The sequence below is a fragment of the Phascolarctos cinereus genome, unplaced genomic scaffold (genome assembly GCF_003287225.1).
Source record: "Phascolarctos cinereus isolate Bilbo 61053 unplaced genomic scaffold, phaCin_HiC Scaffold_726;HRSCAF=1367, whole genome shotgun sequence".
Taxonomy (NCBI): domain Eukaryota; kingdom Metazoa; phylum Chordata; class Mammalia; order Diprotodontia; family Phascolarctidae; genus Phascolarctos; species Phascolarctos cinereus.
The window spans coordinates 130,077,466-130,091,613 of NW_027556098.1; the positions used below are offsets into that span (position 1 = coordinate 130,077,466).

The 14,148-nt window shown below is 38.4% G+C and overlaps 1 protein-coding gene across 1 annotated transcript in view; it reads left to right on the forward strand.

Annotated features, from left to right (window-relative positions):
* TRIM42 (tripartite motif containing 42) overlaps nt 1-14,148 on the forward strand; it is a 47,364-nt gene that overhangs the window by 21,650 nt on the left and 11,566 nt on the right. Inside the window, exons 3-4 of the mRNA XM_020986140.2 lie at nt 1,992-2,842; nt 10,945-11,169. Coding sequence (XP_020841799.1) covers nt 1,992-2,842; nt 10,945-11,169 — 1,076 coding nt within the window. The remainder of the gene's footprint in view (nt 1-1,991; nt 2,843-10,944; nt 11,170-14,148) is intronic.

Here is a 14,148-nt window from a genome sequence, read left to right on the forward strand (position 1 = left end):
TTTCAGTGGTACCTTAGAAGCCATACCTCCCCTCCTAAAGATCTAAAATTTCTAGAAAACAATACACCATGAGTTAACCTATTTACATACATATATATATGCATATATCCATACTCACAGGTCTTTGTAGAGATGAGAAATTAAAATCTAGGGGAACCCAAATCTATGCAATCAATGCTTTCCCTTTTATAAAATCTCTTACAGAGCTAAAGGTGTTTTGTTACTTTATGAATATAAAGATCTATAATTTCTTTTTGCTCAAATATTTATTAAACATGTTGACCACTTAGAAATTATAGCACTAGATTTTAGCCCTAAAAAGTATCTTAGAAATCATCTTGGGGCAGCTAGGTGGTGCAGTAGATAGAGCACTGGCCCCGGATTCAGGAGGACCTGAGTTCAAATCTGGCCTCAGACACATAACACTTATTAGCTGTGTGAGCCTGGGCAAGTCACTTAACCCCACTGCGTAACCAAAACAAAAACAAAAAGAAACCATCTCGTCCAACCTCTCCACTTTATAGTTAATAAAACTGAGGCCCAGGGGGATGAAATGACATGATTTATCCAAGGCCAACAGTAAGTATCAGAGTTGGAATTTGAATCCATGTCTTCTAAGTCCAGTCTAGGACCCTCTCCATTACACTTTAGGAGGCCAGAAAAAAATATAGGTTACAGGAACACTTTTTCCTGATTTTCTTTTCTTGGTGGGTGGGAAAGACACAAAAGTTACTTATAAATGACTTATTTCTGTCACGAGCACACACACACACGCACACACATACACACACACACACCAGCCTAAAAAAGTCCTCCCCAACTTTCTGGCAGTGGTTTCCATATCTACCCCTACCTCACCCCTAACCAGAACAACCTTGTGACTGAATTCAAGCTAAGATGTTGATGACTAAGGCAGCTTGGTTTAGTGAAAAGAGTGCCCAATTTGGAGCCAGAAGATCTGGGTGTGCATCTGGATTCTGGCACTTATTTGTGTGACCTTGGGCAGGTCATTTAGCCTTTCTAAGCCAGAGTTTCTCCATCTTTAAATTGGGGAGGCTGCATTGGATGACCTTCAAGGTCCTTTCTAATTCTAAAGCTATGATCCCATCCTATACTAACAGATGATTTCTTAAAAGCAGCAGAATTGGGAAAAACAAAAGAGTAGGTGGAAGAAAAAGAATGCAGAGAAACTGGGGTGGAGTGTACAGAAGAAACCAGCAAGTTCACAATTTTGCTAAGGGTCAACCAAATCTGTCAAGAAAATAGGTCTTGTAGCGATTAATTTCTTGTGGTGATTAATTTCCTGGTAGGTGTGGATGTTATTGCATTATGATTTTTTTTCCTTTTCCCTTGCAAATGCTTAACTCGAAATAGTTAGATAACTGTCTCTAAACACAGACAGGAATATCCCAAGGCGTTACTCTACAAATCCCACAAGTATTTTGATATAAGCGAAATATGGTTAAAATGATTATCAAGGGAAGTCTTGATCACAGGGAACAGCCCATTCTTAAGATTTCCAACTTATTGTCCCTATTTTATAGATAATGAAACTGAAGCCTAGGGAGGTTAAGTGACTTTTCCTGTGAAGTGGTGGAGTGTGTTATTATATTCATTTTACAGATGAGAAAACTGAGGCTCAGAGGAGTTAAATGGTCATACATGTTCATTAAGTTGAGTTGGAATTTTAATTCGAGTCTCTTGACTCCACTTCATTTCATTTTCCAGTTGACTATTACAAGGAGAAAGGGTCACAAGGGAGCAGTAAGCATCCTGAAGGAATTTAACAGAGGTGTGGGGTGGGAGGGAGTTATAGAACTAATTCCAAGTTGTATTTTACTCACTGATGCTAAATAGTGTTTTAGAATCTGATGCAAGTGGCAACAGCAGTTGCCCTGACTGCCTGTAGTCTTGGGGACACCTCCTAAATCAGGGAAGGTTAAAAAGTATTTAACCTGAAGTTGAAATAACTGCCTCACATTGTTTTTCAGTCCGATATGAGATTGATAATGACCTGATAGAATTCAATATTTTAAAGAATGGTGTTAAAGTCAACAAAGAGGCAAAAAGGAAAGTAATCCGAGGTGGATTCATAAGACTGAGGCATATTCTTCAAGAAAAGGAGAAATCCTTCATGGAGCAACTGGAAAATTTGGAAGGATGCAGGCAGAAGGAAATTGAAAAATATGTGTGTACCACAACTCTTAGAGTTAAGGAAATGGATGGACTTATTGAGTTTTGTAAAGAAGCTTTGAAAGAGACAGGTCAGGTGGCATTTCTACAGTCTGCTAAGTCTTTGGTAAATCAAATAGAGGAGGGGATCCAAAATACATATCGGCCTGATCCACAGCTTAAGGTGGACTGCATGGAGGCCCTTCACCTGAATTTCACAGATTTAGCAAATGGATTACATGCCCTTTTCCCTGTCCAGCAACAGAGAGAGTCATCCTCTGGTGATTATTCACCCAATCCCTATCCCGTGCATTCTGAAATGATGATTACTCGAAAAGTCACCTTCAGTACACAAAATTTTAGCAATCAGCAAATATTTCAACACAGCTACTCTTCACAGTCCCTCCCAGGATCCCCCTGTGAGAAGGGTAGAACAAACATTGAAATATATGGAAGAACACAATCCATCTCCACTCCCAGGAACACTGAAGGGTTCTTTACCTACTGGGTGGCACCTACCGAAGGCCAGAATTGTTGGTCTACTCCAGAAGGTACAAAAGTCCAGACCTACAGCAGCTTCCACAACTGGTATATCACCAATGAAAGGAATTTGAAAGTTCCAGGGCTCATTGTCATCTACCAGACACTGGTATACCCAAGAGCTGCCAAAGTAAGTCTTTTCTCTATTGCATTTCACAAGAGGTAAGTGCTGGGGCAGGATGAAGGGGTCATGAATATGTTTACACAGGTTGATAGGAAAAGTGGTTGGGACTTCTCTATACTGAGCACAAAGTCTTTTCTCTAAAGTTCTTCCAGACAGGACGTTCCCTGGTCACTTTACCTAAGGGGTATAAATCAGGTTTTGAAGAATTTGGCACATAATACAGCTGCCATAAAACTAATTTGTACCTAAAAGCTTATATTCATTTACGATGAGAAATACTGCTCACTAGCACACATTTAAGCAGTCACCATTGTTACCATAGGTAATCCTACTTGGGAAACCAAATCAAGTTCAACACACTGTTTAAATCAATTATTTGGGAACCTCACCTATTTGGAATATAGCTGAGAATTAAAAAGGCAACAACAAAAGAAAAAGACTCCTGAGTAGCCAAAATAGATGTCACAAAGTAAAAGTGAAAATATTCCTAGGCTGTATAGCTGGAAGGGACCTCAGAAACTGTCTCGTCCAACCCCTCTCATTTTATAGATGAAGAAGTTGAGACCCCAAAAGAGTTAAGTGACTTACCTAAAGTAAACATTTAAGTAGTGGCAGAAACAGGATTCAAACCTAGGTCCTCAGATTCAGGACCCATTGCTCACTCTTTGCATTATCATTGCTCAAAGCTGTGGTTTGGTTTGGTGCTAACTTTAAACACATTTATAACAAAGCTCACCTATGCTTGACTTCCCACACCATGGCTCATAACAAAAACCACATCTTAGGGGAGAAAGAAAGGATACTGCTAGAGGCAAGGACACTGACACAGGTAACAAGAAAGAAGTAATTGCAAGAAATACTGCATCAGGGCAGCTAGGTGGCACAGTGGATAGAGCACCAACCCTGGAGTCAGGAGCACCTGAGTTCAAATGCGGCCTCAGACATATAATAACACTTACTAGCTGTGTGACTCCAGGCAAGTCATTTAACCTCATTGCCTAGGCAAAAATAAAAAATAAAAATAAATAAGAAATAATGTATCAAATCTAACTGGGGGAAGATATAAACACAAGAATCCTGCAATTTTATCAATATAGGACCATTTAATGTAGAGGGTGGGGTATCTAGTCCATTATACATTCATAGGTCTTAGTACCATTGCATTGTACATTATTTTTTTAGGGATGGCTGCATCACTAGCAAAAAAAGGCTAAATATTCACTTTATTTAAGAAAGCAAGAGAGTATTCCAAATATTTCCAAACAAAAAGGCTAAAATTAAAAAGGTTTTGTACTTAAAGAGATAAGTTTCTGTCTGAAAAATGTGGAAACATTCCTTCCCTGACAAGGACACCTTTGGTAGCGTCCTACTGCCCACAGAGAAAAAGACAAATCTTCTTCTAAGGCATTCTGTAATGTGGTCCCAACCTTCTCTTCCATCACACCAACTATAATCCAGCCAAATCAGACTACTAGTTATTTTGCAATCACACCCTGCTCTTCCACCTGGGCTCATTCCCACAGATTCCCTCTTCAGCTCTAACTTTTAAAAATGTCTTCCTTTAAGGTTCTGCTCAGGCCCTACCTCCTTTCCTAATCCTTCTCTGATCCCTACAATTAAAAATATTCTCACCTTCCTCAAATTTCCCTTTGCCTGGTGCTCATCTTTGCCCAATTGCACTATTATACTTACTTGCATGTGTCTGCCCTAGTGGATTATAAGCTTCTTGAGGGCAATACCTATGTTGTTTTTCATCTCTGTCTTTGTCCCAAGTGTCTGGTACAGTGCCTTGCACATGAGAGAAATGATTATTTCTCTCTTGTATTTAATAAGTAATTATTGAATTAGGACCAAGGTTTTTCCCCCTTCCTACTTCCTCATTCAGAAATCAGCCCTTGTGGCTTACTCAGGCAGCCTTTGAAGTGCAGGGCTGATACTGAGAAGGAGAGCACCATGCGTGGCATATAGTAGGTGCTTAATAAATATTTACTGATTGGTTGTGATTCATTGACTAAAATTGGCACCAATGTTATTCCTAGTTAAAGTCCCACATCCTTCTGATAGGCAGTTGGAGGGGCTCCCTTTTTGACAGGTTCAAAAGGTAAAGATTCCTGCCTTTGTGTTTTACTCAGACTGGGAAAAATGTAGGTTCTCCCTTTTGTCAGACAGATAATATAGATACAGATCATTCTCTTTGACCAAAACTGGGTGATCAGAATCATATCCTCTAGCCCCTCGTTAGAATAAGCCTACTTCACATTATAATATTAATTCTTCTCATTACTTGTTAACCAATCAATAACCAATTGATTTCCACCCTCAGTTGTACCCCCTTTTCCAAATGCTTTATAAGTATCAAAGGTTTCACAGGTAAGCTTTTTTCCATCATGGAGAGGAAAATGAAGCCTTTTTTGTTAACCTGCTTTGCTAGCAGTGGTTAATAAAACTAATCATAATTCACCCAGAAACTCTATCTCTTGAAAATTGTTACTCAAGACACACATAAGGCTCAGTAAATGCTTGATGAACTGAATTGTTCAATTTTTCCATCAATAGAATGAAAGCAAGGAAAGTAACTACTGGGATAATCCTGCTATGGGAGCCAAAGTAATTCTTATCAATGACAGCAACTGCCAGCTTAGACATAGGTTCCCTTAGTCATTTGCTACTGGAATCTCATTGTCAAAGTTTCCCTCCAATCTCCCTTTCTTCAGGATTTCAAAGTTCCCATTCACTTATTAGGACTGCATGATCAGTCACCATAAAAAAAAAAAACAACCTCACATCAATCAATCAACAAGCATTTATTTAATACTTACTAGGTAGGAGGTACTACTACAAATACCAAAAATGAAAGAATCTCTACCAGGCAAATAACTTAAATGCTAATGAATATCAATTGTTGATTTACAGCTAACAAAGTGCTTTCCTGATAAAGATTCAGGTTTACAGCTACAGGTGGTGGAAGCCTGGATACTTCAGGGAAAGATCTTCAGGAGGAGTGAATTTCTCTTTGAACATCTGGTTGTGCTCTGTCAAAGAGGGAGCCCTTCTACCTGCCTATCAGAAGGATATGGGAGCTTAAATAGGAATAACCGTGCCAATTTTAGTCAATGAATCATAATCAATCAATTCATAAACATTTATTAAGCACCTACTATATGCCTGGCACAGTGCTAAGTGCTGGGGATATAAAAAGAGGCAAAAGACAGTTCCTTTCCTCAAGGAACTGACCATCTAAGAAGGGAGATAACAAGCAACAAATGTATACAAAGCAAGCTAAATATAGAATAAATAGGAAATAATTAGCAGAGGAAAGGCAGTAGAATTAAGAGGGGTTAGGAAAGGCTTTCTGTAAAAGATGGGATTTTAGTTGGGACTTAAAGGAAGCCAGGGAAGTCAGTAGTAAGTGGAGTTGAGGAGGGAGAATGTTCCAGACATGGGAGATGAGATGAAGAAAATCCCCCAGAACAGAGAGATGCAGTGTTCTCTTTGTGGAACAGCTAGGAAATCAATGTCATTGGATCAAAGAAATACATGTAGGGAAAGCAAGATGGAAGAAGGCAAGAAAGATAAAAGGAGGCTAGGTTATAAAGAACTTTGAATATCAAACAGAGCATTTTTCATTTGATTCTGGGGGCGATAGGGAGCCACTAGAGTTTATTGAGAAGGAGAAGATGACATTTTTGGACCCACGCTTTAGGAAAATCACTTTGGTGGCTGACGAAGGATAGATTGGAGAGGAGACACAAGGCAGGCTGACCCACCAACAGGTTATTGTAGTAGTCCAGAAGTGTGGTGTGATTTGAACACAGGTCTCTCTTTACCCCAAAACATTGTGTCTTTCCATTACAGATAGCTCTTACCAAAAGCCACTGGCCAAATAAAGAAAAAAGTGTTTATCAAAAAATCATAAATTCAGATACAATTTGCTGATTGTTAATGCTCTTTAGCTATGCTATATGTTTGTGTAAACACACACTTCTCTCATTACAGAAGTAATCATTTCAAATCCCTGAGCTCCAATACAGCAGAAAATAGTGTGATCTACCAAACGGTCACTTTAGTTCCAAATCTATCTCCAAACTACTGTTTGAATTTGGGGAAATCACATAATTCTTCCATTTTGCCTCAGTTTAACTACCAATAAAATAAAAGCTATATTATTCACTAGTATTAGACCAAAATTAGTGATTCATATGGTCTAAGATCTTCATGAGTGCCCTATGAGCATTGATTTCATGAAATAAATTTGTCTGAAACAATGCTTTCCTGGCTGTCATGGTAGTACTATTTGCCTTAAAAAGTGGGCTTACCATATGGAAAATAAGTGTAACAAGGTAGAAAGAAGGAGAATTGAATTTACAATATTATTCCTATGTAATTTCATTAACATTAAGATGAGAATTGTAGAATGTTCATCTAGCATTCACTGTATGTTTTTAATAAATGACATATTATTTTAAAAATTAGTATCATGGATAAGAAGTTGGCTTGTAATCAAGAAATAAAAGACAGGGATAAGCAGAAATTTTTCTTAGATAGAAAAGACAAACATTAAAACTAATTCTTGAACCCAGAGGATTTAAAGCCAGAAGGGAACTAATTGATTATCAAGTTCCAGTCCCTTCATTTTACAGAGGAAATATGGATCCAAAGTGTTAAAGTAACTTGACCAAAGTCACGTAGGTAGAGAAGATAGCAAAGCTGGGTTTCAATCTCAGGCTCCCTGACTCCAAAACCTCTACTTACTATACAATACTTTTTTCCAATGTTACGTTAACATTTGCAAAAGTCTGTTGGAAGATGGAATACACCATGAAATCTCCAAGTTACAAACTGATGCTGAGCTCTCCTAGGGATGAAAATCCAAGCTAATGGGGTTAAGCAATACAGGAAGAAGACAAGATTGGGCCTATAAATGGCAACTAAGCCTGAATGTGGGTAGGTTTAAAGAGTCTCATTTAGGGAATACAAGAAACAGTGTGAAATAGTGGATAGAGACATTTGGCCTTGGAATCTGGAAGACTTGGCCTCGAATCAGCCTCTGACTTATTCTGGTTGTGTGACCTTAAATAAGTCATTTAACTTTTCCATGCCCTGGGCAAATCTCCAAGACCACAGGTTGCAGACCAGTTGGCTATCTGCACTGGAAGAGGACATTTCCTGACCAAAACCAATAGAATTACAGGTCAATCAATCAATCAACAGGTATTTAGTAAGCATTTACCATATTCCAGGCACTGTCCTCGGTATTGAGGGGCAGAGGGAGTGGTGGGAAGGGAAGAGGTACAAAGATAAAACAATACATTTTTTGCCATCAGGGAACTTCACATTCTGTTAAGGGAAGCAATACTTTCATAAACCAATATAGACAAAATAAATACAAGAGAAGTGGAGATGGAAAATCAGGAAAAGGTTTCATGTGAATGGTGTCATAAGCAGGAATCTAAGGGATTCTGAGAGGCGGAGGTGAGTTGGTATAAGGGATGGCTGATGACAAGGTGCAGAGACAGAAGCTGGAGGGCTCCGAACGAGGAACAGCAAGATCAGTTTGACTGAGTTATGGAGTACAAGGGAAAGGAACAAGCATTTATTAAGCACTTGTTATGAACCAAACACTGGGATAAGTAATTTACAGACACAATCTCATATGTAAGTTTGGAAAAGTAGGTTGGGACCATATTGTGAAGGGCTTTTACAATGCCCCCATAAAAAGCTCTGTTTGGATTATAATAGGCTCCATGTTATAGATTTGAGACCTAGGAAAGGAAATTAAGTATCCTTTTTGACTGTTCCCTGAATACATTAGTTTGATGTGTCACTAAGGCCAAAAAAAGCTAAAGGGATGAATATCATCAGGAAGGGTTTCATACACAACGGAAAATGTTTTCTCCTTAATATAATTCAATTCAACAAACATTTATTAAGCACCCACTATGTGCCAGAAGACTCTGTATTAGGCAGTGGGGAAACAGATAAAAATGATACATTCCTCACCCTCAAGCAACTTACATTCCCTTTGGTGGAAACAGACACAGAATAAATACAGAATAATTTCAGGTGGAGAGTACTACGGCTTCCTCCAGTATCAATACTCCAGTCAACAAGCATTTATTAGGCACCTATAATGTGCTAGGCACTAGAGATAACAAAGAAAAAAAGCAAGAGTCTCTACTCTCAAGGAACTTACTTCTTAAGGGAAATAATACATATCCAGATAAGTAAAAACAAACAATATATAAAATAAATACAAAGTAATTACTAGGTGGGAACAACACTACCAAGTTGGGGGAGACAGAAAAGGTCTCTTGTTAGGAGGTGGTATCTGAACTGAGCCTCAAAGGTAACTGAAAGTCCAAAGCAAAGGCAAAAGAGGAAAGCTATTACAGGGTGAGGAACAGCCTCAAGCAATGTCACAACAAAGAAATATGTAACATAAATTGAGAGTGGGGAGAAATGTAGAATTAACCTGGAGGGATAGGTTTAGATTGGAGCCAGAATATGAGGGGCTCTGAGTGGTGAAAGAAAAATTTGTATTTTACCTTTGAAGTGACAGGGAGTCCTTCTAGCTTCTTGTACTGGGAAATGGCATAGTCACACTCATTCTTTAGGAATAGCAAATGAGTCACCATGGGGAAGATGACTTAGTAAGAAGAGACTGAATACTGGAAGGCCATTTAGATAGGGGAATATTGCAAAAGCCCCACCAAGAGGTGATAAAGGCCTAAATTAGGTTGGCTGTGCTATGAAGGACAGAAAGGAGCCATATGTGGACAGGACAAATAAGAAAAGGATAAGTTACAGCCTGAGGCATTTCCACATTCATAGAGCTTCTCTTCAATAAGTACTGGAGAAATTATGGAGATGCAAGGCCATGGTGCACCCACACCTGTAATATAATATACCCTGCTAAGTCACTGCCCATCAAGAAAGACTTAATGAAACTTTAAACTTAGACTCAGGAAGGTCTAGCTTTAAAGCGAGGAAAACTTTGGATCAAGTCCCACTTCTGACATTACATATTCTGATATTTATAATTGGCTGTGTTATGCTAGGCAAGTCATTTAAACTCTCAGTGCTCTAGGAAACTCTTTAAGGCTATAAGTTGCAGAGAAGATGCCGCCCTGCACTGGAAGAGGGAGTTTCCTTACCTGGGAGTTCCCCTATACCTATGAAATCACAGGTTCAGTTCCAATCCTTAATCTGCCATTGTAGTGTGGAGCTGCCCTCAGGTTCACAAAAAGTATGCCAGCAGACTGTAAGTTCTAGCAAGTTCAACCAACCTGCAATGGCTTTGAGTATAGAATCTGAGCAAGAATCTATAGCTGATGTCTGAAGATCAGCCAGCTAAGTAATGAACTCATTACCAGTAAGTTGTCAGTGGTATATTCTTTTGCCACAGAAATTCAATGGTCAACGAAAGGGTATAGCCGTTAAGAATAAAAATAGCTTTAAAGGAGGAAAATTTAATTATTATATAATATGGTTTGATTATAAGTTCTTGGTTGCAAAATCAGATTACTTGGGGGACATGCCTAACCAATTAATGTTAATGTCAGAAAAGACATTCCAAAACATCCTTTAGTGCTCCTGTTAGAGAGAAAATATTGAGTTCTATGGCCCCTGAGTGTGAGTCAATGTAGCATTTCATACATTCTCAAAAAACTTTTTTAAAAATCCTAGTATTTTGGCTCCATCGGAGCATATTGAGTGATATTATTATTATGTTTAACACCTTTGCGTAGCCCTTTCAAAGTTTACAAAGTGATTTCTTCACCGCAAGAAGTCTTGTGAGGCAGATAGTGCAAAGTGCTATTATTTCCATATTATGAATGAAGCAACTAGACAAAGAGGGTTAGCTGACTTGTCCACGGTTTCACAGCTATTAAGTGTCCAATCCAAAGGTCATATATGAAATCTTCATTATGTCAGTTTTCGTTATGGAGGAAGGAGTAGCCAAAAGCTCAGGGCGATAGGTATTCAAACTAAACCAGAGATAAAGATGAATATCAGCTGTATGATAATTTGGGAGAGGGAGTGGGGTAGGAAAGAATAAACTACAGTCTTGCATACTAGAGCCATGCAGATTTCTTTTTCCTTCACAGATTTACTGGACATGTCCAACAGAAGACGTGGATTATTTCGAGATGGAATTCTATGAACTTGTTGTTTATCCTCCCAACAATGTCCAGACAGAACTTTGTGGACATATACGAGACATACAGCAACAGAATCTGGAACTACATAATCTAACTCCAGGCACAGAGTATCTATTTAAAGTCCGTGGGGTCAATGAAAATGGACCAGGGGAATGGAGCAATGTGTGTAAGGTACTGTGAGCAATCTCTCTACACTGGCTTTTTTTATCCAGCTCCTTTTCCTATGTGTCTTTGTGTGACACACTTGCACTAGTCCTGGGACAGGAAGGGGTCTGTACCTTCACCAGACTGAACAGAAGACCAGATAATTGTCCCCAAATGGCTGGATTATCCCCATCTAAATGACTTCTAAGTGATTTTAGATATGATTCTCCCTTCAACCCTGAGCAACACACGCTGAATAGTAGTAAAATATACAATATTAGAGTGAGAAAGAACTTCAAAGATTATCTTGTCTGACCCCTGCATTTTACACATGAAGAAGGCACGGTCTAAAGAAATTGACATGAAAATAAATAATACAATTGTAAGGGCAAGACAGCCAGAATCTTCCTCCTGAACTATTTCAAATGATTACAAAATTTACAGAATCTCTCCAGTTTGAAAGGGACGTTGGAAACTAACTAGTCCAATTCATATCTAAATTTTCAGACACTTCTAATTGTTATGAAATTGGGCCTTTCCTCAACCTTTAATCTGTCCCTCCATGGCTTCCACTCAGTTCTGTCTTCTTGGTACCATGCATACTGAGTATGATCCCACTTCATCATGACCGCCCTTTAAACACTTGGAGACAGTTTAATGTCATCTCTTAAGTCTTTTTCTTCTCCAAGCTTTGAATTCTCAGACTCTTCAATTTAGTGATCCTTTCTAGGACCCTGTCCACCCTAATCACCCACCTCTGGATACGCTGTAATTTGTCAATTAATAAATCAGCAAATAAACGTTAGGCACATACTATGTGCTAAGTTCTGTGCTAAGTGTTGGGGATACAGAAAGAAGCAAAAGATAGTCCCAGCCCTTAAGGACAATGTCCCTCCTAAAACATTGCCCCAGGCCTCAACACAGTTCTCCAGATGTGGTCTGATCAGGCATGAGTGAAGGAAGGTTATCACCTTCCTCATCCTGAGCACTCTATGTCTCTCCTAATAGAGCCTAAGATGATGGCACCTGTTTTGGCTACCTTGTTACCCCATGTCATTCTGAACTTGTGTGCATTGACTAAAATGGTCACAACTTTTCCCACAGATTCTTATCCAGACAAGATGTTCACCACCCTGGACTTTTGAAGTTGATGTTTAAACCCAAGAGTATGATTTTACATGTATTCTTACTGCACTTCATCTTACTAGATTCAACTCATTGTCAAATTCAGTTGATTCAACCCACTTGCTTAAAAAAAAATAGAATTCTGTCATTCAAAGTGTTGTCTATCATTCCCAGCTTTGTGTCATCTAAAAATCTAATAGGTACACACCTATATCTCAATCCAAGTTACTGATTAAAATGTCAAATAGCCAAGTAGTTAGGGCAGATCCCTGGTATCCTTCCTTAAAGATCTCCTTGAGAGTTGGCATCAACCTGTTAATGGCTTCTCTTGGGATTCAATCATTCAACCACTTCCGAATCCACTTAACAGCACTAGAATTTAGGCCATATATCTTTACCTTGTCCAGAAGGCTCTTTGCTAAAAATCCAGGTGTATTATATTTGCAACATGAGCTTGATCTTTCAAAAAAGGCAGTAATTCTGTCAGAAAAGAAAATGATGTCCATCTGGCATAGTTTGTTTTTTTTTTCTTGATGAAGTCATGCTAGTTCTTAAAGATCCCTTTTCTCTTCTAAGTGCTCACAAAGAAAATCTTTCTTCTTATTCATTGTAGAATTTTTTCAGGAGTCAAAGTCAAGCTCACCAGCATTATGGTTGGTAGCCTCAACCCTTCCTCCATTTTGAAAATCAAGTCAATATCTGCCCTTTTTATTTTTAAGATACATTCACCCACAGAGCCCACTGCTAGACATATATATCTCCTCAGTGAGGTCAAAGACAGAAAGATCCCATATATACCAAAATATTGAGAGCAGCACTTTTTTGGTAGTAACAAAGAACTGGGGGAAAAAAGCAGATGGCCATAAAATGGGAAATGATTAAATGAAATATGGCACATGGATGTAATGGAATATTACTGCACTTATACAGTAGAAAATGAGGCAGCTTAGTGGTTCAATGGATGGAGTGCTGGGCCTGAAGTCAGGAAGACTCATCTTCCTGAATTCAAATCTGGCTCAGACACTTAACAGCTAACTACATGACACTAGGTAATTCACTTAACACCATTTGCCTCAGTTTCTCAGCTATAAAATGAGCTGGAGAAGGAAATGGCAAACTTAGTAACTCCAGTGTCTTTGCCAAGAAAACCCCAAATGGGGTCACGAACTGTCAGACACAACTGAAAATAACTGAACAACAGTGGAAAAATCACTGGCTCAGGAATTAGAGGACCCAGGTTCAAATCACACTTTTGCTACTTATTACCTGCATGACCTTTGACAAGTCATTTAAATTCCCTGGTAGAATGAGATGAGTAACAACTCTTGGAGTGGTAATGGACCCAGAATTCAGACTGAGACATGGAGGCAGCCAATGAAGGAATTTGTTTGTCTTGACTATACATGTTTATAATAGGAGTGGGGTTTTTTTTTCTTCTTTTTCAAGGGGAATGGAGTAGGAAAGAGAGAAAGCAGATTTTTTTAATTGAGAAAAAGTTTAATCAAAAAAATGAAATTAAACTAAATCATCTCTAAGGTCTTTTCCATCTTTACAATCACGATCCTATTGATCCGATAAATTTGATAAATGTGATTAGTTGAACTGATAAAGAGTAAAATGAATAGAAGCAGGAAAAAACAATAGATATGATAACTATAAGAATGTAAATGGAAAGAACAATACAATGAAACTAAATGCTATGTAACTATAATGACCAAGCTTGGCCCTAGAAAAGTATTGACAAAATGCATTTTTTTTTGTTGCAAAGGGGAATGGGGTGCTATGTGTATGTAATATTGCATATGTCATCAGATAAGGTCAATGTGTTGATTAGGTTTATTACTAATAATAGTAATAATGTTATTGATCAGTTAAGCCTGA